We start from the raw sequence: 25189 nt of genomic DNA, 5'->3' as shown, positions 1-25189 counted from the left end.
ATAGATCATCCAACCCAATAGCCTGATCCCACAATCTCCCCTTATTCTTTGTTTCCTTTACTCCTAAAGACTATAACTCCTTTTGAAAACCTTCAATGATTTGGCCTCAACCACTTTCTGGGGTAGTAAATTCCACAGCCTCACTACTAAGTGAAGAAATTTCTCCTCATCTCAGTCCTAAATGACCTAACCCATATCTTTTAAACTGTGATTGGACCAGTCACACAAATAGAGTAGCTGTATGAGTGGATTTGAGCCTGGGAAGTCTACAATGAGTAATTCACCACCTGACTCCCCAAAGCCTGTCCACCATCTAGAAGGCATGAGTCTATTCAGAATGTTTACAACTTCCAAAAGTCTATTTTTTTAATAATAATCCCAAGAAGGATGTTACTTACTTTCCTGAGTTATCCATCCTGGCTGGCTCTGAGGGAGCACACTCCATCGATACCACTGCTGAAGTTTTAATAACCATTTTCCTTCCACTTCCTCACCCATTTTTGAGAATTTCTTGGAGATTCCTATTATTGCAATTGCTTTCAGCTATTAGCTGTAGTACTTCCAGGTTTATTATAACCAAAACATGTTATTTTCTTTACGTCACTTCTTGGTTCTAGTCTTTCCAGTTCATTATTTTCACATTTTTGATTGGTCCCTAAACTGAGTACCTTCTTCCATCCATAATCATTTGCTACGTGTACTTCTCTCTGAGATATAGGTATCTGCCAGAACTGCTGCTGCTTGGATCATTGCATGATACTGAAATAAATGGAGTTTCCACAATTTTCAGAATTCTTCAATAATCACTTCCTCAAATTCTCAATTTCTTTTTGCAACTTCAGTGATTTTAAAAAAAACACTAATGCTGTAATTATTTTTCTCTCCAATTCTACAAATGTTCACATTCCATAATTGTGTATTTTATTAAAACATTCTGTAAACTTAAACATCTTTTGGCTACTCCATCTTCGCAACAACTATTTTAAATAAGGTGAAAGCTTTTTTTGATTAGCTTTACTGAAGATAAAAGTAGATTTTATATTTAAATCCCTCATTTGAATCCGAATCCTCCTGGATTTCTATTTCTTCTTTTAGTCTCCGTTTTTATTTTTAACTTTTCAATTTCTCCTTTGCTGATCCTTCTTGTAATTTTCCAACTCAAACTTCCTTATTTCCAGTTTTTTGTTTTCCCTTTTTTATTTCTTTTCCATTTCTGTTGCTTTTTTGGCTTTCATCTCTTCTCATTTCTAATTTTTTTTATACTTTCTAATTGAATCTTAGCTAATTCTAACAGTGACACCTCAATTTCCAGTTCTTGTACTTTTTTAGCTCTAACTTCATGATAATTACTTCAAGCATTTTATTCTTGCAAGAACCTGCTTTTATTTTAACATTCAACTTATCTGCTAACGTTTTCAATGTAACCTTAGTCAAAGATTTCCATTAATTCATTACAACTCCCAGAAACAACTAAACACCTGTCAAAGCTATTTTGAAATTCTATTTCATGTAATTTACTTCACAATAGCTCTTAGTTTTTTTTCCTTTTGTCCAGTATGTCCATGCACTCTATCTTTTAGACTTTCCGATCGCTCTTAAGTTCAATGAATTTCAGTCCTGGATGCACCACCACTTTCTGATTCCAGCTGATGGTAATGCGAGACTAACCAGATTCCAGACAGAAACCTGGCTGATATACCCAGTGTCGTCTTATTGCAGTTTGTGTAAAATAATCCTCAATCTCTGAACGTGTTGACATGAAGTTGTCAAAGTTCTTTTTGAAAAAGACAAGTTTATTACACAGAAGGAAAAAGAGCGAAACTGTGTATGTGACAATTGAGAAAAAAAATCTTAAAGTAAAGAAGAAAAAGATTCGATGCACATCAAGGCAGACTAAGGACGAGCAATAAATGCTGGCTTGCTAATGATGCTCATGTCCAATTCAGAAACGGCAGGGTGAGGGGGAGAGGGAAGAGGTGGAGAATCGGGGGTTGGGGGGGTATGTGAGGGTTGGGGGGTGAAAGGGAGAGGTGGTGAGAAAGGGTCAGTGTGCAGAAAGAGAGGGAGAGAAATGATGAGAGAGTAGGGGAGAGTATGTATTAGGACATAATCCCAGTGAAGATTCACTCTTTTTTTTAACTCCAGCTCTAATGACCTTTATTCTTTTTTACCCAATTCTGACAGACTGCAGATTTCAACAAATCTTTTAAAAAAAAAAAGCTTTTCTGCTGGAATGACGTTTCTACTGAACTCCACCTTCTCGTGGTCCCCTGACTATTCAGTTTTTGGATCATAAATGGAGTTTGTAAATATTCAGCAACTAACTTCAGTCAATACTTTCTTAGAAAAACTGCCTTTGGTTCACAATTACTGTCTCACCTCAACAAACTGAACACACTACTGTTACATTGTTCTACTCACTCTTCCCACCAAAATACATTTTTCTCTGCATCAGGCTACGCTATCCGGAAACTACATCAGTGAGTGAGCATGATTAGTGCAAAGGTTTTCTTGAAGTTTCTTTTAAATTTTACTGCACTACTTTGGTTCCAGTATTAGGGATGGAGAGAGAAACCATTTGAACCCAATATGATTTCTGTCCTCCTTTCTGTGATTAAAATTGTTTCTTTTGATAAACATAGTTTAGGAAACAGAATTATGTAATCAGTTTATTTTTTTTAAAAAAAGTTATCAGCAGCTGACTACCTTGGTTTTTTTTTTTGAAAACGCACTACACATACCCTCAAAAAAAAATTAGTTACTATGACACACTATATGCACCTGAGGAAAGTGAGGACGACAGATGCTGGAGATCGGAGTCAAAAAGTGTGGCACTGAAAAAGCACAACCAGTCAAGCAGCACCTGATGCTGCCTGAGTGGCTGTGCTTTTCTAGCGCCACTTTTTTTTACACTATATACACCAGATAGAGCAAGGAATTTCACTTCTGCAAGTATTAAAACGGGCCAAAATAGTTAAGTTCACATGACTGTTAAGATTCCAGTGAGAGGATTTCTTATACTTTGGAGTTAAAGTCTAGATAGGTCTCGATTGCAGAAGACCAGATTTTGTAAAGTTTCTTCAGTAAAAGAGATGCATACCAAATTGAAAAGACCGATTTCAATAATGATTGCAGAAAGAGGGTCAGTTTGCATTTCCTGGCAAATCCATGATCTTTGGGGAAACTGCTTTCTAGGAGGATTTAAAATTCATGCCTTTTGGCATGGTTAAAAAAGTTGGATGTTGTGTCCTAATTTCTGTCTGATGTTACTTCTTGCAAAGGGCTCAAAAGAAAGCCAAGCTTAATACACATTGCTCTCAAAATTCAGTTTCCATGTTATAAAACAACTGCCATTGATGACAATCAGTAGCCTGTTTGTGTTCATGTAGCCTCTGCCTCCATGGATGAAAATACAATCGGAGATTGACGGTGGTGTTTAACACTTCCTTAGACACAGTGACTTTCAACTGGTGTCTTGCTCCTTAACCAGGTTCAGTCTTGGCTTATTGACATGGTGTTTTTGTAGTGAGTTCTGACCATTGTTGATGTGGTATTCCATAAGAATGTTGTCTTGGCATATCCATTGTATTTCAGTTCTCAAAGGCTCAAGAAGCATTTGATATTTGGAGTTCCAGAAGTCATGGCAGCTATTTTTAAAAAGTCCAAAAATGTCTATCCAAAAGGTAGTTTAATGTTTAACAATTGGAATTAGTTTGATCAGCAAGACACCAATTTTCATACTAGCTCTGTATCTTGCAACTACAGAGGATTATTTTTACAGACATTAATTGCTACTTCATACCAAAAGTATTTGTTATCTTTCACCTCTTTCCCAGAATTCCAAGCATGGGTGAGGATTCTATCATTTTTAACATCTCCACTTTTTAATATTATACCTCTAGAAATATGTTTCGTTTTCTATTTTTCACTAATCACTAATTTATGACTTAAATCACTGATTTATTTCTCTGTACTGCTAAATCCCTTTGCTCCTATTTTCTGTTTTATACTTTAAAAAAATCCCCTTCATTCTTCTACTAAACTTCACCACCTCACTTATTCATAGTGAAATTTCGTGTCAATGCACACCCATTCTGCAAGTTATGTTTTATGTTTTGCCACAGTTCTTTTCAGTCTTAACTACACTCAATTTTTTTTTCCTGACCCTAATCCTTTAATTTGATGTAATTTACTGTTTTCGAACTTGTATCATTCAATCCCCATGGTGTGGAAGCAGGCCATTCGGTCCATTAGGTCTACACCAATCCTTCAAAGAGAATCCCACTCAGATCTACCCTATCCCTGGATTCCTGCATTTCCCCATGGTTCATTTCTAACACTATATGGCCAATGTAGATTGGCAATCCTTACCTTGTACATCTTTAGATTGTGGGAGGAAACCGGAGCACCTGGAGGCAACCCACACAGACACTGGGAGAATGTGCAAACTTCACACACACTGCTATTGAGGGTGGAATCAAACCCGGGTCCCATTGTGGCCATTGTGCGAAGTATATCTGATTCAAATTGTTTAAGTACATTGTCTGTTATAATCGGTTCACGTAGTACCAAGGTTTTTGAAGATTTCCTTGATATTCTTCCAATCCCAGTAACTGTCTATCAGGAAATACAACCTGATAATATTATGTGGTCCAATAGCAAAACCCTTTTGGAAGATCTTTTATATACCAAATGTCATGCATTATTTATTGTTCTTTACTTGGAAGAATTTAAGAAAGTTGATCAAATGCAAAACTGCTTTTGGTGGAGTAACCAAATACCAGAGTTTTTCCATTGTGTTTGCTTTAGCTGCATAGGAAAATAAAATTCCAAGTTGCAACTCATTAAGCTATTTTCCTTTTGAGAAATGCAGCTTGTGCAATGCCTGGCTTGAAATCCTTACATTCTAACTTTGATCATATAAGTTAAACATTCAAACTATATATTTTTTTTCTCTCTTGTGCTGTAAAGGCATGGTATTGCCAACTTACAATTAGTTATGATTATAGTGTATATCAGGCAGCTACTTTATGAAGTGCAGGACAGTGAGTAGATGTTACAAAATTTCTATCTGATGTTAAGCTCTACAAACATCCCAGCATGTTCGATTGTTTATCTCTGATCATAACTTTTAAAAGATTGACCTTCAACTCTCCAATGGTGGACGTTTTAGCAGAGTAACCTTTTTGAACTTCTCAGAAGCTGAAAACTCTTCAGTGAAAGCTCAAAATGGGATGACACCAAGCCAGAAGTTCCTTTAAACAAGTGCTGGAAAATGGGGTGGGCATTGCTCCTGCCTGGTTTGTATTACGCCTGATATCTAGAAAATGAGGTGCAATATTCAAACATTCAGATAATTCTGAGGACAGCCTCTAGGTCTTTGCAATTTTTAAGAAGATTTGTAGCTCAGATTGTGGTTCAAGTTGTGTGCAAACTCTTAACCTCAGCCCCCAGCCTCTAGGTGGATATCCAATGACATGGACAGGCTCTTGTGGAAACAAGTCCATTTTCCCTCCACTCTGTCATTGCTTTTCTGGTCAATAATTAGTGGTTTCCTGAAGCCAGAAATATTGTCGGACCCTCCAGCTTTTATGCACATTCACAAATTTGCCTTCTGGCTTGACAATGTCAATACTTTTTATTACTTTTTCTTTTCTTTCTGCTGCTTTCCCTTTTCCTCCTTTCCTTTGTCTTTCTTCCCTTTTTTGTCTTTCTTTGGGAATAGGTTTTTGAAAGGTCCTAGTTCTTTTCGAACCATCTGTCCACGCCACCATGCTTGGATCTGTCAGATGGAGAAATAAACATTTTGAGTTGAGAACAAGGCAAGAATTCCTTGCTTGCAACTGAGCAACTATCAGGCCGGCAAGAATGTAATCGGCTGAGAATACGGACAGAGGGGCAGGTTGGTTCGAGGATGATGGCGAGCCAGGGGCAAATACAAAATCATACATAGCAGCGACGTTATGAATGGCAGCAATCCCAAGGAATGAACAGTTAGTAAAGGGAAGAGTGATACTGAAGGGTAAGCCGTCAGCAAAAGACAGTGAAACTGAGGGGTGACCAATCAGGAAAGGAGGGAGTGAGATTTGAATTGGGAGATAAGCAGTCGATAAAGAGAGTGAGAGTTAGACTTGTTGGGAAATGCCTTCACTACCCTGGAACAACTTTGATTTGCAGCTAAATCATATCACTAAACATAAAATGCACAGTTTCCGCAGAATTGGAACACCCACCAGCAAAGTAGATTACAACAGACTACAGTGTAAAAAGACTTTTTACAGACTAAAAAGATTGAGAGAATATGGATGTGAACAAACTAACATCAGAGTAATACTAGTGTAGCTATGATTCCCTCTTGATTCTTTCAGGTTATGTGGGCATCACTAGCTGGACCAGTATTTACTGCTCAATCTCTAGTTGCCCCTGAGAAGCTGTTGGTAAGTTGGCTTCTTGAACCATTGCAGTCTGCTTGGATTAGATAAACCCACATGCCAATGGGGAGTGAGTTACAGGATATTGACCCAAAAACACTAAAGGAACAGTGATATTGCACAAAGTCTGGATGGTGAGTGGCTTGGAGGGGAACTTGCAGAGGATGGTATTCTACGTATTTGCTGATCTTATTCTTTTTTGTGGTAGTGATTGTGAGCTTGGACGATGCTGTAAAAGGAGCCTTAGTAAATCAGCCCAGAACATTAACTGGGTTCTGGATTAATACTTAAGTGAAATTACTACTACACAATTGCTTTCTCCTTTAATTCACTAAGCAGACTGCAGCAGGAACTATAGTTAATTGATTCAATACATCTTATTGAAAGGTTTCCAACATGTGCTGATCCCACACTGAATATGTTGAGGATGGGTGTTAAAGAAAGTGTAGCATTCCTCATACTAGATTCAAAGTCAGGATGAGCCTAAGAAAGGGTAACTTGCATAGCTCAGTTCTTAAATAGCAATAATTTTACAAATGTGCTATCAGTGTATCCTGAAAAGTTTGTTCTTTGGTTTCCTTCCCACACTGAGCACAGTGACAGACCACTCTTGGCTGGCAGGACTAGTCTGAATGCATGGCTAGGCATTTAAGGTGGTGCCAGCGCCAAGGATCCCAGGAAGACCTGTCTGTAGTGGGGGGGGGGTGGAAGATACAGTGGTGTGATTGGGAATGAGGTGATTTTTGAAAAATTTCATCAGCATTCTTACTAGGGTTCATCGAGAGAAACCCTTCGTGAAGCTTGCCGAGATTGACGCTAGGCCAGTTTTAAGTAAAATTCAGCTCTTTGTCTCCACAAAGGTGGTACCAGCACTGTCATCCTTTGGTAGACTAGTCATAAATTTAGATCACACAGGATCCAGGGAGAGTTAGCCAACTGAATACAAAATTGGCTTAACTATAGGAGACAGGGTGGTGGTATAGGGTTTTTGTTTTGGACGGGAGCCTGTGACAAGTGGTGCTCCACAAGGATTGGTGCTCAGTCATTTAAACAATTGGATGAGAATATAAGTGTGATTAGTTTGTGGATGACACCAAGATTGATGATATAATGGACAGTGAAGAAGACTATCTAGGAGTGCAATAGGATCTTGATCAGCAGATCAATGGGCTGAGGAGTGGCAAATGGAATTTAATTTAGGTAAATGCAAGGTATTGCACTTTGGTAAGACCAACTAGGGCAGGGCTTACACAGTTAGCGGTAGGACCGCAGAGTGTTGTTGAACAGAAAGACCTCAGTTCGGATACATAGTTTCTTGAATGTGGCATCATTGGTAGACAAGATGGCATGCTTGTCTTCTTTGCTTAAACTGTTGAATATAAGATTTGGAAAGTATTGTTTTGGCTATACAGGACATTGGTGAGGCCACTTTTGGAGTATTGTGCACAGTTCTGGTTGCCCTGCTATAGGAAGGATAGTATTTAATTATAAAGGGTGCGGAAAAGATTTATAAGGATGTTATGAGGACCAGACGGTTTGAGTTATAAGGATAGGCTGGGACTTTTTTTTTGTTTGTTGTTTTTTCCCTGGGGCATAGAAGATTGAAGGGTGACCCTAAAGAGGCGTACAAAGTCATGAGGTAAGGGGAATAGCAAAGGTCTTTTTCCTAGGGCTGGGAATTTCAAATCTAGAAAGCATAGGTTTAAGGTGAGAAGGGAAAAATTTGAAACTGACCTTAGGGGCAACAGAGGGTGGTGTATGTATCGAATGAACTGTCGGAGGAAATGGTAGAGGTGGGTACAGTTACAACATTTAAAAGGCATATGGATGGGAATATGGGCTAAATGCAGGAAATGGGACTATTTTAGTTTGGGAAACCTGGCTGGAATGGAAAAGTTGGACTGAAGGGTCTGTGTCTGAGCTGTATAACTCTGACATCTGACAGGTAACCTGAGGACAAGGTCAAAGACTTTCCCTCTTGTTGGTTCTCTCACTACTTGCTGCAGACCCAAGCTAGCAGCTATGCCCTGGAGGACTTAGCAAATTTAGTCAGTAAATGTACTACCGAGCCACTTTTGACATGAGACATTAAAGTCTCCCATCCAGTGTATGTTCTATGCCCTTGCCACCCTCAGTACTTTTTTCCAATTGGTGTTAAACATGGAGTATGGATTGATCAGCTGAAGGGGAGAAGTAGGTGGTAATCAGCTTTCTTTTGTTCATGCTGAAGACTCCTAGTGAACTATTGCAATGCTGCATTTGGGTATACCAAGGATTGTAATGGGTTGTTGAGAATTTGTTTGGATGGTATGATGCCATGATGATGAATATGTTAGATTGTTACTTGAATAGTCTGTGAAACAGCTTTGGGAATACAGTGGTGGTGGGCTGGTATTCCACATCCCAGGGCTAAGATCTTGGGACATTAATTTGAATCCCATCACAGCAAATAATTAAATTCTAATTCAATAAAGAGTCTGGAATATAAACTAACTAGCTTAATGCTAATGTAACCATTTTCAATTGTCAAAACAAAATGCATCTGGTCTGTTAAGGATGACCATCTGCTATCTTCTGACCTATGTGTGATTCAGGCCCACAGCAATGACTCTTAACTACCCTCTGGGCAATTAGGGATGGACAATAAATGCTGGCCTTGCCAGTGATGCCCATATGATAAAAAAAGAAGCCCCCAAATTTTGGCACAGTCCCCTAGAAATAAACGAAGAGGATTTTGCAGGATTGATATGGGTGTGTAGACCCCTATCACGTCTGGTGCCAATGTCGATGCCAGGTGGTGGGAATTGGACAATCCAATTTCATTCCTTTTTTAGTAAAGCTGAGGTTCTCATTGGGCCATTTCAGAGCGGATAGACTCTTCAATCACACTGCTGTGGTGTAGAGATCAAGTTAGCTAGGCAAGGACAGCTGATTCCCTTTAATTGAGACCTGGGATTACTGATATGCTTTGACCTATGCTTCACATTTTAAGAATGGAAATATTAATACCTTGGTTGCTTTCAAGTTCTGAGTCTTCAATTTCTCAAAGTATTGGAATATAGCAGACACTCCCTTATGACAAATTTCATCAAGAGGTTTTTCCAGCGGGTTTCTCTCCAAGGAGACGATTTCCAGATTCTTCAGTTTATCAAAGTTTGTTGGGAGATGTCTTATCCGATTACAACTTGCTAAAAGATGCTTCAAGCCTGTAGGATCACACCATGTTTAATAAAAGTAGTTTATTTTCAACCGACTGTAGTTGGTTAAACTTTATTTTCAAGTACGTACATTTCCCCACAATAGGTTCTATTGTTTGTGATCTTGTTTTCCCAGGAGCCATCATTCTCCAGTGATTTTTTTTTTTGGTTGGAGAAATTTGACACAATTGATTCAAATCAGCTATTTGGAATGAATATCTAGATCTATGGGGTCACTATTTAAAAATCAGGAAGTTGGGAGTGAGATGAAAAGAGTAATTTAGCAACCTGGACATTTGAGAGTATAAATTGAGTGAAGAGCTAAATGTTGTGCAAGTGAATCACTGATTATTCATAGATAGTGGATTTTTTTCTGCATGCATCATCTTGAAAAATGAATTTTTTTTTTTGGAAAATCACCATCCAAGTAAAGAATACTTGGATAAAACAAAGTTTAAAAATCTCACAACACCAGGTTATAGTCAAACAGGTTTATATGGAAGTGCTGGACTATAACTTGGTGTTGTGTGATTTTTAATTTTTGTCCACCTGAGTCCAACAGCAGCACCTCCACATCAGCATCTGCAATTCTTTGTTTTGTCCATGGAAATCTGAAACAAAAGCAGAAATTGCTGGAGAAACTCAGCTGGTCTAGCAGCATGTACGGGAAGAAAACAAAGTTAACATCTAAAGTCTAGAGACTCGTCAGAATGGTTAGCAACTCGGAAAAAGAATTTGTGGTGGGGATAGGGGATGGAGGTGAGTATATATAGAGAGAGAGAGCGTGCGCGTGAGATGAAAGGGATAGGTAAACAAGGAGATTATTGATAACCAGCCAAACCAAGGAAAAGATAGTGATCATGAGCTAAGAGCAAGAAAGTGGATTGGCTGTTCTGAATGCAATAAACATAATGTGTTTAATATGTCATACCTTTTATAGATCCCCTTACTTTGTTTTATTTACCTAATCAAATTAACCAACTTTCTCCTTCTACCTATGCAAGTAGCTTTATTTAAGTTTAATATTTTTTGTTGTAACTGCAGTCAAACTTGGAATTCAATTTTTCCTAGTGGATCATTTTCTGAGTATACTGATTAACCCAGTTACACTGCATAATACTCTATCTAAAATAATTATTTCCCAAGTTGGCTCGATGCAGATTCCTGATGAAGGGCTTATGCCCAAAACATTGATTTTTTTTTTTTTTTTTTAAATTATTTCTTTTTTGTTCCCTGCTGCTTGGATGCAGCCTGACCTGCTATGCTTTTCCAGCGCCCCAATCTCAACTATATGCGTATTGCATGAGGAAATTGTCACAAGCATCGGGATAGTTTATAGAATAAAGCAAACAGAGTTAGATTAACATGTTAAATTAAGACTACACATTAATTCGATTTTACAAGATGCCAGCTGATTTTAATACTGGACAGTTCAGATTCCATTGAGTTATATGACTTGGATAGACATTAACTTGGCCTTTTTTTTTTAAAATAGCAGATTGGCGCACTGCTGCCTCACAGCACCAGGTCCTAGGTTTGATTCCCATCTTGGGCAACTGTCTGTGTGGAGTTTGCACATTCTCCTCATGTCTGTGTGCGTTTCCTCCAGGTGCTCTGGTTTCCTCCTACAACTCAAAGATGTGCAGGTTATGTGAGTTGGGCATGCCTAAATTGCCCAAAGATTTCAGGGATGTGTAGATTAGGTGCATTAGTCCGGGGTAAAATTTTATAGTAGGGTAGGGGAATGGGTCTAAGTGGGTTATTCTTCAAAGGGTCGGTGTGAACTTGTTGGGCCAAAGGGCCTGTTTCCACACTCGTGGTTCTATGATTGTGAGTACGTGAGAATGGATGACCATGTTAAACAGGACTGGTTGTGGGGTAAGTGGACAAAACATGGAAGGATGGAATCCTCCTCTTAAAATTATCGAACTTGATGTTGAGTCCTGGAGGGTGCAGGGATCCTAAGCAGAAAATGGGGTGCTGCTCTTTCAGCCTGTTCTGAGGTTTGCTGGAACATTGCAGCAGGCTTGAGACAGAAAAGATGGTGTGTTAGGTGGCATTTAACTGGAAGCTCAATCATTTTTGTGGACAGACAGTAGGTATTCTGCAAAGTGGGTCACCCAGCCTGCATTTCATACCACATTGTCAACAGTGAATATAGTAGACTAGATTGTGTGAATTACAGATAAATTACTGCTTCTCCTGGAAGGTATGTCGGGGATGGTGAGGAGAGAGGAAGTAAACTGGCAGCTATTACACTTATTGCACTTGCGTGGTAACGTGCTGTGGGAGTGTGAGGAGATGTTGAGGAATAGAAAAGGAATGGACCAGACTGACCCAGAGGGAATGGTCCCCGTGGAATTCTGACAAAGAAAGGGAGAGGAATGTGTGTCTGGTAATGGCATCCTGTTGGAGGTGAAGGAAATGGTAACTTGAAAGCCTTTGGATGCAGAGGCTGGTGAGGTAGTAAATGAGGACCAGCGTGAGCCTACAGAGGCTGTTGTTGGAAGGAAAGGGGCAGAAGTAGACACCCCCCCCCCCCCCCCACCCCCTCTGTGGAAGGTGGAATAATCAGAACAGATGTGGAAAAATGTACAGAATGGGATGGAGTTCTTATTAGAAACAAGGTCTAAGGGTGAATGCTGGTTGGTTGGCTGACTGGGAGCTGGTCTTAATTTTGTTTGGATTGTAGCTTTCTTTTATTTTAAAAAAACTGTATAAAGGGTAGAGGAGGGCCCACCTCTAGACCATAGAATATTACAGTGCAGTACAGGCCCTTTGGCCCTCGATGTTGCGCTGACCTGTGAATCCAATCTGAAGCCCATCTAATCTACACAATTCTATTTTCATCCATCTGTTGATCCAATGACCATTTAAATGCTCTTAAAGTTGGCAGGTTGCAGGCAGGGTGTTCCAGGCCCCTACTACTGAGTAAAGAAACTACCTCTGACATCTGTCCTACATCTATCACTCCTCTGCATTTTTTGCTTGAGAATGAACACTATCAATCAACTATTTACTTCAAATAAAAACAGAAAATGCCAGAAATACACACACAGTACATTTGGTGCGAGGAAAAAGTTGCATCATTAGCTCCTGAGGAGTTTTGTGCAGAACTTCCTGGTATAAGAGACAAATGGGAAAAGAAAACGCTGATCCTTTCAGACTGGCTATATTTTCCTCACGATCTCCATTTCCTTGATCTGGAGTTTGTGCCTGGGGTGTTTAGTAGTTAGCTTGGCCGGCTGCTCTGTAGCTATTTAATAGTTGTCAGCCTTTAAATAATTGAGATAGAACATCCCCCACCAGCAATGAAATTTGTTTCTGAGAACACAGTCACCAAGAGTGATAACAGCCAAAACCACCACAAACTCTCCAGCTCTATGACTGTAAATGCTGTGGGGAAGAGATGGTGATGGAGCCTGGGTGAAACTATTTGAGCCTTGCTGAGGCAAGGCTGACATACCTTAGGGTCTAGGTGGACAAGGCACAGGGGCAGGGGAAAGATCGGTTGTCTACAGTTGGCATTTTGGGGGCAAAAATTGGCAGCATCTTCTCTTGATTGGCCACCTATCAAGGCTGGACTTTTGGCTCCAACCCCCTCTGCCACTGAAAATCATTGAGGGTGTGGACGGGGTCACATGGATGATGGGCACTGTTCCCACGACTAACAATACATCCCCTCCCCCACCAAGCTACCAATCCTATGCCTGCAGCCATAAAGTTCTGATCATGATTTCCATAAAATCAGAGGCTGCTGGAAATAAAACCACAGCTGCATTCTTAACAGCAAGTAATAAACATGTGACACTTAAAAAGGCAAACGGCAGTAAACAGGTCTACTCTTCAGTCTGTACCAAGTTAATGGATCTCAGTTGTATATTATCACCTCACAAATGACCCAGCTCCTGCACAGGTTTGAGCTTCACCCTTGATGTTGAATATTGATAGCAGCAAAGGAAGAGCCATCCTCGAATGATCTGTAGCCCTGTCACAGACTCATATCAACCGTCTTCCATCAGTGAGGGTACAAAAACAAAAGGCTCAAATGTGTGGATGTGGTCAAGGGAGTGGGTAGGGCAATATGGAGGGAAAGACACCAGTGTGTCCAGTCTCAAATTTCCACTGTTCAGCCAATAACAGTTTTTTCACAAATCTCTGGCCATCATCTTAGTTTTCCCACCTGAGTTTTTGTAGCCTTCTGAGATTGACTAACTCAGCACAGACCTTTTGTATGGGTTTTTTTTCCACCACACTGGAAGCACATGTGACTGCTGACAGAAGGAGCTAAGTACCAGGGATGTCCACAATTGATTGAGGTAATTCCAGTAAACGGTTCTCATGGCAGTCAAGCACAACCAAGTTCCGGAGCAACCCAGTTGTTGAGGGCAAAAACTCAATCTCGTTGTTCTCGAGGTATAATTCTCTCAGGTTCTGAAAACACAACACAGGTCGCAGTTACACAAACTGTGAGCTTCCGACCACAGGCAATAACTTCTCTAATCTGCGCTATCAATCCATCTGAACATCTGAAAACTTTTAACCCCTAACCCTCCAAATTTCCTGAAATACAAGCCTAGCTTTGTGATTCAACCTCTCAAGGCCATGTTGGTATATCCACACTGCACTCTTAACAAGGACAATGTGTGATGTTCCCAAGTGCTCATAGTGACTTCAGTAAAGCCTAACCAGGGCCCCAGGCTCAATGAAGGTCGGGGCATTGGTACAGCTCACTATAACACAATGAGTGCAGCTTCAGTAAGCACAAAACCACCCACATCCCAAGAGAAAGTAATATTGAACACATAACTGTACCCTGAGTCAGCTGTTCCAGTACACCTGAGACTCAATCTTCTACCTGACAATGTGGAAAATTGTCCTCTGCACAAAAAGCACTACAGATCCAACCCAGCCAATTACTGCTTCATCAGTCTACTCTCAATCATCAGTAAAGTGATGGAAGGTTTCATCGACAGTGTTATCAAGCAGCACATGCTCAGTATAACCTGCTCACTAATGCTAAGTGTGAGTTCAGCCAGGACCACTCCGCTTCTCTATTCTCATTGCAGGCTTAGCTCAAACAAAGGAGTTAAATTCCAGAGGAGAGGCGAGAGTGACTGCTGTTCACATGAAGGCTTCATTTGATTGAATGTGGCATCAAGGAACTGTAGCAAAACTGGACTCGATGGGTATCAGGGAAAGGGCTCCCACTGGTTGATGTCATATTCAGCATGAAGGTTGATAGTTGTGGTTTTAGAAGGTTTCACTTCAGCTCCAGGACATCTTTGCAGGAGTTCTTCAGGTTCTATGTCCTAGACAACTGTCTTCAGCGACTCCATCAATGACCTTCCCTCCATCATTAGGTTAGAAGTGGGGGGGGAAAAGAAAGTTAAACATCAATTTTTATCCCAAGTAACAGTACCAGAAGTGGCTTAGCGGGTTACAGCTTCAAGTATAGTTCCAGGTTTCTTTCAAACAATTTTGAGGGATTCTTCCCTGTCCATTCCATCTCAATGCAAATTGTATTCCAAAGAAAAGGTATTAGAATCAGAGGTTTTTTAGCAGTTTTCCAGCCACAGATGCTGCCAGATCTGCTCAGCTCCTCCAGCACTTTGTTTTGCAGGTAGAGTACCAGATCATATTTTAAAATGACAATATAAGCAAAAGTGATGGATACTTTTGAAAGATTATAAAAGAATGCAACTAATACTGTACACTTTGAACCAATCATATAACTTCTTTTGACTCATTAGCCTCTTTCATAAAGAACTGGTATCTTGAACAAGATACAGCAAAGAAACCTGGACATCTCCAAATGTAGAGTTCAAGCTCACCTTCAGTACAGCAGCCAGGAGTCAGTTAACAAAGAGACAATCACATGACTGATTGTCATACATCACTATGAAAGAAGGGAATGACTGATCCCAACTATCTTTTCCACTATAGAGTCATAGAAATGTACAGCATGGAAACAGACCCTTTGGCCCAACTTGTCCATGCTGACCAGATATCCCAACCCAATCTAGTCCCACCTGCCAGCACTTGGCTCACATCCCTCCAAACCCTCCCTATTCAAATACCCATCCAGATGCCTTTTAAATGTTGCAGCCTCCACCACTTCCTCTGGCAGCTCATTCCATACACGCACCACCCTCTGCGTGAAATAGTTGCCCCTTAGCTCCCTTTTATATCTTTTCCCCTCTCACCCTAAACCTATACCCTCTAGTTCTGGACTCCCCCACCCTGGGGAAAAGACTTTGTCTATTTATCCTATCCATGCCCCTCATGATTTTATAAACCTCTATGAGGTCACCTCTCAGCCTTCAACGCTCCAGAGAAAACAGTCCCAGCCTATTCAGCCTCTCCCTGTAGTTCAAATCATCCAATCCTGGCAACATCCTTGTAAATCTTTTCTGAAGTCTCATCATGGGGACATATATGGACTAACCTATTTGTGTTGGAAGGCACTGCTATGTAACTGAAGTCAACTACTTATGTCAATGGATCAAAGTCAAGAAATTTCACTGTCAAATTATCTGCCACCCATGTAATGTCAGATGTGGTTATATTGCATCATAGAGGTCTACAACGTAGAAAAAAATCCTTTGGCCTATCGAGTCCATGCCAGTCAATAATCCCATTTTCTAGCACTTGGTCCATAGCCTTATATGGCTTGGCAATTCCATATCTAATAACAGAACATATTTTGCCAATGAAATCTTTGAAAACTATGAGTATTTCAGGGTCCCAACGCTTAATATATTCACCAAGTTATCCTCGTATAAGCTGAATGTGGAGTCCATATAGTCACAAAACCTCATAAAGAAGATCACAGATTTTTCAAGCTCCACTGAGCTACCATACCACTGAATGTAATCTGGCTGTTCACCATCAGAACAACAAATGGGGAGAAAACTAAAAGCAGCTCACTATGCTCTCCAAAAGGTGGTTAACTGCATGAAGGAATCCCAAGCAACTAAAAAACATTTATCTCAAAGAACAGAAATTTTGTCAGCGACAAACAGCTAAGTAGAACAAATGATTTTACCTCAAACTCTACCAAGACTTGAGCAGTAAGAGCAAACAGTATGGATTAAGGATCTCAGCACTCATGGTGCTGTCATGCAACACAGTAGAAAGTGAGGACTGCAGATGCTGGCAATCAGAGCCCAGAGTGTGGTGCTGGAAAAGCACAGCAAGTCAGGCAGCATCTGAGGAGCAGGAGAATCAACATTTCGGGCATAAGCCCTTCATCAGGATTCCTGATGGCAATAACTCACTAATATATCAATATTGCAGATTTTGTCTCACTAATGAATCATAGCTCATTGCTCCTTTGAAGAAGAACCCTAATGAAGATCATCAAGAGCCTAATAAGCTATGGTCACCTCCAGCATGAAATCAACAGCCAAATCAACAAAGCTCAAACAATTAAAAAAATTGAAATCTCAGTCCACCACATATTCAGGCTAGTCAAGACTCAAGATCACTAGAATCTATAAAGTCAGAGACTTGAGGGGAGATGGGGTAATAAGCCTATTTTAGTTTTATAAATTTGTAACAATTGTATTAAAAATTTTTAACTGGAAAATTGCTTTTTAGGGATCACAAAGAGATCTTGTATAAGGCAGCCATGCAGGTGTTAGACTGGGGTGGAAAAAGTCAGAAGGCACACGACACCAGGTTATAATCCAACAAGTTTGTTTGAAAGTCACTTCACCTGACGAAGCACCAGCGCTCTGAAAGCTTGTGATTTCAGATATAACCTGGTGTCGTGTGACTTCCAATTCTGTGGAAGGCAGTTAGTATCAGAAAGGATTAACTGACATCATGAGATAACGATATGAAGGGCTGTTCCTGGGAGGAGTTAATCAGTGTTGCAACTTTGGTTTGTTGTCCAAACTGCTAAATTCCATTTCGCTCAATACAAATGTGCACTGACTTTTAAATCTAGCTTGAGGTCTTACAATGCCATCCAACTCAGACATAATACAACTAATTGTTAAGTGCTATATAATAAACCTATTCTGCTGGAAATGATTGAGCCTCTCTTATGCTGAAGATTTTGTGTGAGCATCCTTCTCCACCTGGAATTAGTAACTTACGACTTATACCAAATGAAGTATTGCTGTCAATAAATACCTATCAAGGTTCTCAATAGTTTGTGTGGAAATGGCAACAACAGATGCCGTTAGAGAAGGATTTCCAGGATTTTAACACAGCAGCAGTGAAGGAAAGGCAGAATAGTATCAAGTCAGAATTGAGTGAAAAATCATCATTATTATTTTAAATTCCTTCTCTTTTTTTCCTATTTATTTCCCAATATTGTTGAGATTTTTTTTGCAATCGACCCTGACGACAATATAGAATACTCATATAAAGTACTCCTTCAAACTCTCCATTACTTCCTCCTTTTCTTGTATTAATCTTTCATCCTCTAATGACCAATGCTCACTTAAGCTACTTGTACCTTTTGTACATACAAAAAAAGCTTTTATTGTCTGTCACTACTTCATCCTGCACCAGGTCCAAAGATTTGCAGGTTGAGAATTAGCTTTTTTAGTTACATGATGATCTATGACAGAAAGCCTTGACTTTGAGTAAACAGCAAACTTGAACTGATGTACAGGTGACAATTGTTTATTTACATATTTCTTGCTAGCTTTCTCACATACTCAAAATTTCTCCCTCTTTATTTTCCTTTTTAGTCATCTTTTCTTATCATCCCAACCTCCCAATATTCTGGCCTACCACTCAATTTCACTGTATTTTGAGCCTTTTCTTTCATTATGACATCATACTTAATTTCCTTACCTAGCTGCAGATGGTGCTTCCTGCTGTAAAATCTTTCTTTTTCAATGGAACATATCTTTGTTGAAAATAATGAAAAATCTGCCACTGTTCCTCTACCATCTCAATATCTACCTTTCTGTCCCATTCCACTCCATAACTCTGTCTTCATAACTTTGTATTTGTCTTGATTTAAGTTTAAGAAATTAGATGTGCACCAACATTTCCCACTCAAACTGAAGCATGTTTAGACAATCCTTTACTATGATGTTCTTAATTAATCATGTCTCATTACACATGATCAAGTCCAAGATAGCTTATTGCCTATGAGTTCTAGAATGCATTTGTTCTGTGAAACCACCATGGAATACATTGTGAAGTCATCTCCTGCCTCTCTTTGATTTGTCTACTCGATATGAAGATTAAAGTCACCCTCAACTATTGCTGTTTCAAGCCTTCATTATTTCCTGAGAGACTCAGCAGGTCTAGCAGCATCTGTTGGGAGAATGCAGAGTTAACGTTTCGGGCCCAGTAACCCTTCTTCATAGAAATGGAGTCTCTACAGAAAGCTGGGTATGAGGATGTAACTGTGGGGGTTAGCGGGTTTGTGGTGGAAATCGGTGACCAGTCTATTCTCAGAAGTGGAAGCAGAAATGTTGAGAAAGGGAAAGGAGAAATCAGAGATTGATCAAAAGAAGATGAGAGCAGGGTGCAAAATGGAAACAAAGTTGATAATTTTTCCAATTCCGAATGAGCGATGGAGGCAGCACTGACTATGTCAGCAATTACAGGGGAAAGAGTTATGGGGGAGGGACCAGAGTAGGACTGGAACAATGAATGTTCCACATACCCCACTAAGAGGTAGCGCGGTAGCTCAGTGGTTAGCTCTGCTGCCTCACAATGCCAGCGTTCAATTCTACCCTCAGGTGACTGTGTGGAGTTTGCATATTCTCCCCATGTCTGTGAGGGTTTCCTCCCACAGACCAAAGATGAGCACATTAGAATGATTGGCCATCACTAAATTGTCCATTGTGTTCAAGGATGTGCTGACTTAGTGGATTAGCCATGGGAAATACAGGGTGTCAGGGATAGGATAGGGTTTGGGATACTCTTAGGAGGGTCAGTGTGGTTTTCGTGGGCCGAATGGCCTGCTTACACACTGCAGGGATTCTATCATTCTATGAGACAGGCATAATTGGGCCCATGTGGGTACCCATTGCCATGACTTTGATCTAAAGAAAGTGAGAGGAGTTAAAAGAGAAATTGTACAGGTGAAGAAGGATCATTGGACTTGTATTGTTAACTCTCCTTTCTCTCTGCTGCACCTGTTAAATTTCTGGCAATATCTGTTTTTGTTTCAGATTTCCAGCATCCACAATTCTTTGTTATATTTTAATCCGTTATTTCTTGTTTTATACAGTGCTGTCCCTGTAGTGTTGCCATGGCAGGTGATCTGTGAACAACTCCCACTTGTGACTTTTTTGATTTTTCTAACTGATCACTCTCCTTGCAGATGCAAAACTATCCTAAAAAAACTTATGATGCACACCATTTCAATCTCGCTTCAACATTCTGACCAACACATTGAGACTTCTACAGTACTGTGTCCTATAGTGTTGCCTCTGTGGAGAGAAAACAGTCAACATTTCAGGCCCAATGACCCTTTTTAAGAAGTGGGGGTGTGTGGGTGTGGGTGTGGGTGAGGGTGTAGTTTTGGAACAAGTTAACATTTCAACAGGATTACAAACAGTTGTAATTCTTTTATTCAAACTGATGACAGTATTTATTGCTCCTCCTAAATATTTCATGGCTGCTAGGATTAAGGTTAGCTTTATGTTTAAAGCTATGACAGTGGGTGGGTTTGAACTCATATCTACAGAACTTCAACCTCTGGATTACATGGCAGGGATATTGGAGCTGAAAAATATGTTGCTGGAAAAGCGCAGCAGGTGAGGCAGCATCCAAGGAACAGGAGAATCAACGTTTCGGGCGTAAGCCCTTCTTCAGGAATGAGGAGGGTGTGCCATGGCAGGGATATTGTCAAGACACCACCATCACTCCATTCTAAGCACTGGCCATTTATACAGAGAACATTGGGATGTGCCGGCTAAGTTATCACAGATGCATTCCCCCTTGTCCACAATAACCAGAGCTTGTTAGAGCACACTGAGCTTTAAATATCACTTACCACAAGTTGGGAAATTTCCTCAGGTATGTGGATGAACTTCATCCCGTGATCTTGTCCCAGGTATAATTTTTCCAAGGATTTCACAAAGCAAATTTCTTGGGGAAAAGCCCGGAACCTGTTCCCAGTCAAACCGAGGGTCTTCAGTTTGCTCAAATTCTTTATTCCTGGAGCGACCTGCGAATGTAATGAGGATTTTGTTGTTGCCAACAAAATATGGGAGTGTCATTTGGTGATCTCAGACCAGAACTACCAACTAAATATCAATAGGCAGCAGAATCAGAATTATACTGCTAGTTTGGTTTGCTCTCTGTTTAGAGAGACCAGGGCTAGTGTTTTCCTGTTGGTCAGTGAGACAACTGCTCCTGTATGACAGGACTTCCTCCCACCACAAAAACATATCCTCAATTCTGGCCACATTTCCAGCCCAGAGTCATTTACTGGCAGTTGCTTTGTGTGTGATGCCCACAGTTGCTTCCACTTAGACCTGTCTGAACTAATATACAGGATAAAAAGGAAAGCTGCAAAAAAGGATTCTACAGGGACATATGAACAGGAGTAAGCCATTCAGACTGTTGAGTATGCCCCACATTCAATATAATTGCCTATTGATATTTTACTCACCCCAACTCCATAACCCCGATATAACTGATGGATTTTGGATTACCAAACTGAGCCTTCACAGCCCTCTTTGGGATCATGTTCAAATTATGACCGAAATCAGTGAATGGCGAAAATAGCCTCTTTATTCAGCAAGTGCAGTAGAACAACTTTGAGGTGGCAGTAGAATCCAGAAATACAGTTCTTACAGTAGCCTCTTTAAACATAGTTCTTACATATAGAGTCACAGAGTCATAGAGATGTACAGAATGGAAACAGGCCCTTCGGTCCAACCCATCCATGCCGACCAGATATCCCAACCAAATCAAGTCCCACCTGCCAGTACGCAGTCCATATCCCTCCAAACCCTTCCTATTTATATACCCATCCAAATGCCTTTTAAATGTTGCAATTGTACCAGCCTCCACCACTTCTTCTGGCAGCTCATTCCATACACGTACCACCCTCTGTGTGAAAAGGTTGCCCCTTCGGTCCCTTTTATATCTTTCCCCTCTCACCCTAAACCTATGCCCTCGAGTTCTGGATTCCCCCACCCAGGGAAAAGACTTTGTCTATTTATTCTATCCATGCCCCTCATACTTTTGTAAATGTCTATAAGGTCACCCCCCCCAGCCTTTGACGCTCCAGGGAAAACAGCCCCAGCCTGTTCAGCCTCTCCCCATAGCTCAAATCCTCCAACCCTGGCAACATCCTTGTAAATCTTTTCAAAACCCTTTCAAGTTTCACAGCATCTTTCAGATAGGAAGGAGACCAGAATTGCACGCAATATTCCAACAGTGGCCTAACCAATGTCCTGGGCAACCGCAACATGACCTCCCAACTCCTGTACTCTGACCAATAAAAGAAAGCATACCAAACGCTTTCTTCACTATCCCATTCAAGGAGCAATGAACCTGCACTACAAAGTCTCTTTGTTCAGCAACACTCTCTAGGACCTTACCAATATATTAAAATTTTATGCTCAAAATACGTTTTAGCATCTGAATCCTAGTCTCCATGAATCATATGGAATCTCCAGTAAGAATCTTACTGCTAATTGTCTGGGGGCTCTTGTGTGATGTGGTCCTTTGAGTGAGTCAGGCAGGCCAGGTATAAGGCCCATTCCTGACGAAGGGCTTTTGCCCAAAACGTCGATTTTCTTGCTCCTCGGATGCTGCCTGACCTGCAATGCTTTTCCATCACCACACTAATCTAGACTCTGATTTCCAATGTCTGCAGTCCTCACTTTTGCCAGGTTCGAGCCCCCACCGGTCTAGAGCTCTGAACAGGTTGATTAGGAAATATGTACAAATGCTGTTCTTTCCACCTTCCCCCGTCCCCTCCAATTCTCTCTTCCCCCACCCTCTGTTCTGCTCGATTCTGACCAGGCAGGTTTGTACCTCTTTCAGTTTGCTGTCATCCAACGACAGAACTTCCAGATGGCCCAGGCTGCAGATTTGCTTCGGAAAGTACCGCAGAACATTTTGGCTGAGGTCCAAAAGGCGAAGTCCTGTTAACTGGGAGAAGCAGCAGCTAAGGCTTTTGATGTGCGTGTTTTTCAGGTAGAGCAGCTGTAAGGCGGCGCCGAGCTTGCAGACGACAGCCGGGACTGTGTGTAGTCGGTTCCCGGACAGGTCAAGTTCGGCCAGAGAGCCTGGGAGTGGACAGAGGTAGTGGGGGTCCAGGCTGTTTCTGCTGATGTCTAACACACACAGGCTGCTGCAGCTACTCAGAGTCTGTGGAATAAATCCCAGGTTGTTATCGGCGAGGTACAGGTGTTTCAGGTTTTGCAAACAGTTGATATCGTCTGGGAGGGAAATCATTCCATTGTCCCTGAGATCCAATACCTCTAAATGGTGCAGCTGGCAGAAGCCGACGGGTAAAACCTGCAAGTTATTGCATTGCAGGTAAAGTTGCTGCAATTCGCTGAGGCTCCTGATTTCCCAGGGCAGCGACTCCAGCTTATTCCCGGACAAGCCCAGCAGCTGCAGGTGGCGGAGTTTCTTGCAGAGCTGGCCTGGGAGCTGCTTGAGGTTGGTGTGGTACAGGCGGAGTTCCCGCAGCTGCCGCAGGCGGCACAGGGTCTCGGTGAGGGCGCTGCAGTTGAGCGGGTTGTCGCTCAAGTCCAGGCTCTGCAGACGCTGCAGCTCGCCCAGCTCCTCGCACACTTGCTGCAGCCTGTTCCCGTTCAGGTAGAGGACCCGCAGCCTCCTCAAGCGCCCGATCTGCGGCGGGATCTCCTCGATCAGGTTCCCCTCCAGGTGTAGCTCCTCCAGATGCTGCAGCTGGAAGACGGCGGGCGGGAAGCTCGGCAACTGCATCTCCCCAAAATCCTGGAACAGGACTCGGCCCCGCAGCAGCGGCGGCGGGACATCGGCACCTTCCTTGACACAGCGCCCACTCCCCTGGGCGGGGGCGCAAGAAAACTGCTGCAGTCCCGCAGCCAACATCTGGGAAAATCCTTCCCTTCCCCCGCCCCCTTCAAATATCCAGCGGGGGGGGGGGAGTCAAATAACCCCTTCAAACCCCACACCCCCACAAAAAAAATCCCCTCTCTTCAAAATAAACGTCCAGCCCACAGCCCCTTTAAAACCTCCCTCCCATCCAGGTTTGTGAGTTACAGCTCACGGTGGGAGGGCGTCTCCATGGAGACAAGAGACGCGATGACTCAGCAGAAACCAACAACAACCCAGGGCAGGAACTTGAGCAGCAGCTATCTTACTGGGTGAGCTGCCTGTTTCTGGCCTGGGTCTTTTTGCTTTAAATTCATTTAGTCGTGAGTGCCCGTGGCTGGCCCAGCATTTATTACCAGTCCCTAGTTGTTCCTTGTGAATGTGGTTGTGAGCTGCTTTTGGTAGCACTTGCTTTCTGTCACACTTCCCCCACCACCACCAACAATGTCCATTTGAAAAGATAGAACTTGCTGAGGGAATCATTTTTCAGAACTGACCTCAAAATTGCAGGATTTAAGTCTGAATGCTTGTGGCTTTAACAATGACACTAGCATTCATTTAAGAATCGTCCCATTGAATCTGGAGAATGGGTCAGAGGCGTGCCTGGCGGAATTTCTCTCACGTTGTTATGTTGCTGATATAGTCCAGGTCTCATTGCAGTGTTTGACAACTGCTTGATACCCTGGGATTTTTGTTGACTTTCAGGGGGTCCCCATTGGCGCATCGATAACAACGTGACCTCCTAGAACAAAAAAAACTAACAGCATTCATCGACATAGAGAACATGGGGAAGAATTTCTTTTCTAATTTATTCATGCGATGTGGGCATGGCTGACTGGGCTAGCATTTGTAGTACATGCCTAGTTGCTCATTGGAAGGTCGTGATGAACTGTCTTCTTGACAGTTCATGTGCTATAGCTAGACCCACAATGCCTTTAGGTTGGAAATTCCAGGATAGTGATCCAGTGGAACTGATGGAATATTTCCAAATCAGGATGGCGAGTGCCTTGCAGGTTCTCATGCATCTGTAGCCCTTAGTCCATTTAGGTGGAAGTGGTGGTGAGTTTAGATGATGCTCTCTAAGGATCTTTGGTAAATTTCTGCAGTGGATCATCATAGAATCCCTGTATTGTGGAAACTGGCCATTTGGTTCAACAAATCCACACTGACCCTCTAAAGAGTAACCCACCCAGACCCATTCCCCAATATTTCCCCAGATTAATGCACCTAAACTACACATCCCTGAGCACTATGGGCAATTTAGCATGGCTAATTCACCTAACCTGCATACCTTTGGACTGTGGGTGGAAACCGGAGAACCCGGAGGAAACCCACACAGACATGGGGAAAATATCTGTGTGGAGTTTGCTCAGTTGCCCAAAGCTAGAATTCATCCCAGGTCCCTTCCACTATGAGGCAGCAGTGCTAACTGCTGAGCCATCATGCCACCCATATCTTGTAGATAGTTGAAAGTCAATTGTGGTGAAGGCACAGACACATAATTGGAAGCTCATTTTGAGGTAAGGTATGATA

General features: G+C 41.6%; 1 protein-coding gene across 1 annotated transcript; it reads right to left on the bottom strand.

Moving 5' to 3' along the window:
- Nucleotides 1-3671: 3671 nt before the first annotated feature.
- LOC140478811 (uncharacterized) lies at nt 3672-23677 on the bottom strand. Its single transcript, XM_072572216.1, has 5 exons — nt 22604-23677; nt 20607-20780; nt 13924-14062; nt 9441-9637; nt 3672-5782 (listed from the first exon to the last, which is right to left on the bottom strand). Exons 1-5 carry the CDS (start codon nt 23651-23653, stop codon nt 5642-5644), a joined length of 1701 nt encoding a protein of 566 aa, XP_072428317.1. The 5' UTR covers nt 23654-23677; the 3' UTR covers nt 3672-5641.
- Between the last annotated feature and the right edge of the window lie 1512 nt (nt 23678-25189).

This window comes from Chiloscyllium punctatum, chromosome 6 (genome assembly GCF_047496795.1).
Source record: "Chiloscyllium punctatum isolate Juve2018m chromosome 6, sChiPun1.3, whole genome shotgun sequence".
Lineage (NCBI taxonomy): Eukaryota > Metazoa > Chordata > Chondrichthyes > Orectolobiformes > Hemiscylliidae > Chiloscyllium > Chiloscyllium punctatum.
The sequence above is the reverse complement of the archived record's forward strand: the minus strand, read 5'-3'. Positions and strand labels throughout refer to the sequence as shown.

Bases quoted from the DNA above. Each gene is read 5' to 3' on its own strand.
- LOC140478811 (XM_072572216.1), bottom strand. From the start codon at position 23,653: ATGTTGGCTGCGGGACTGCAGCAGTTTTCTTGCGCCCCCGCCCAGGGG. The intron at 14,063-20,606 runs GTAAGTGATATT...TTGTGTTTTCAG, and splicing joins AGGAAATTTCCCAACTTGTG to AACCTGAGAGAATTATACCT. The intron at 5,783-9,440 runs GTATTAATATTT...TCCATCTGACAG, and splicing joins AGAACTTGAAAGCAACCAAG to ATCCAAGCATGGTGGCGTGG.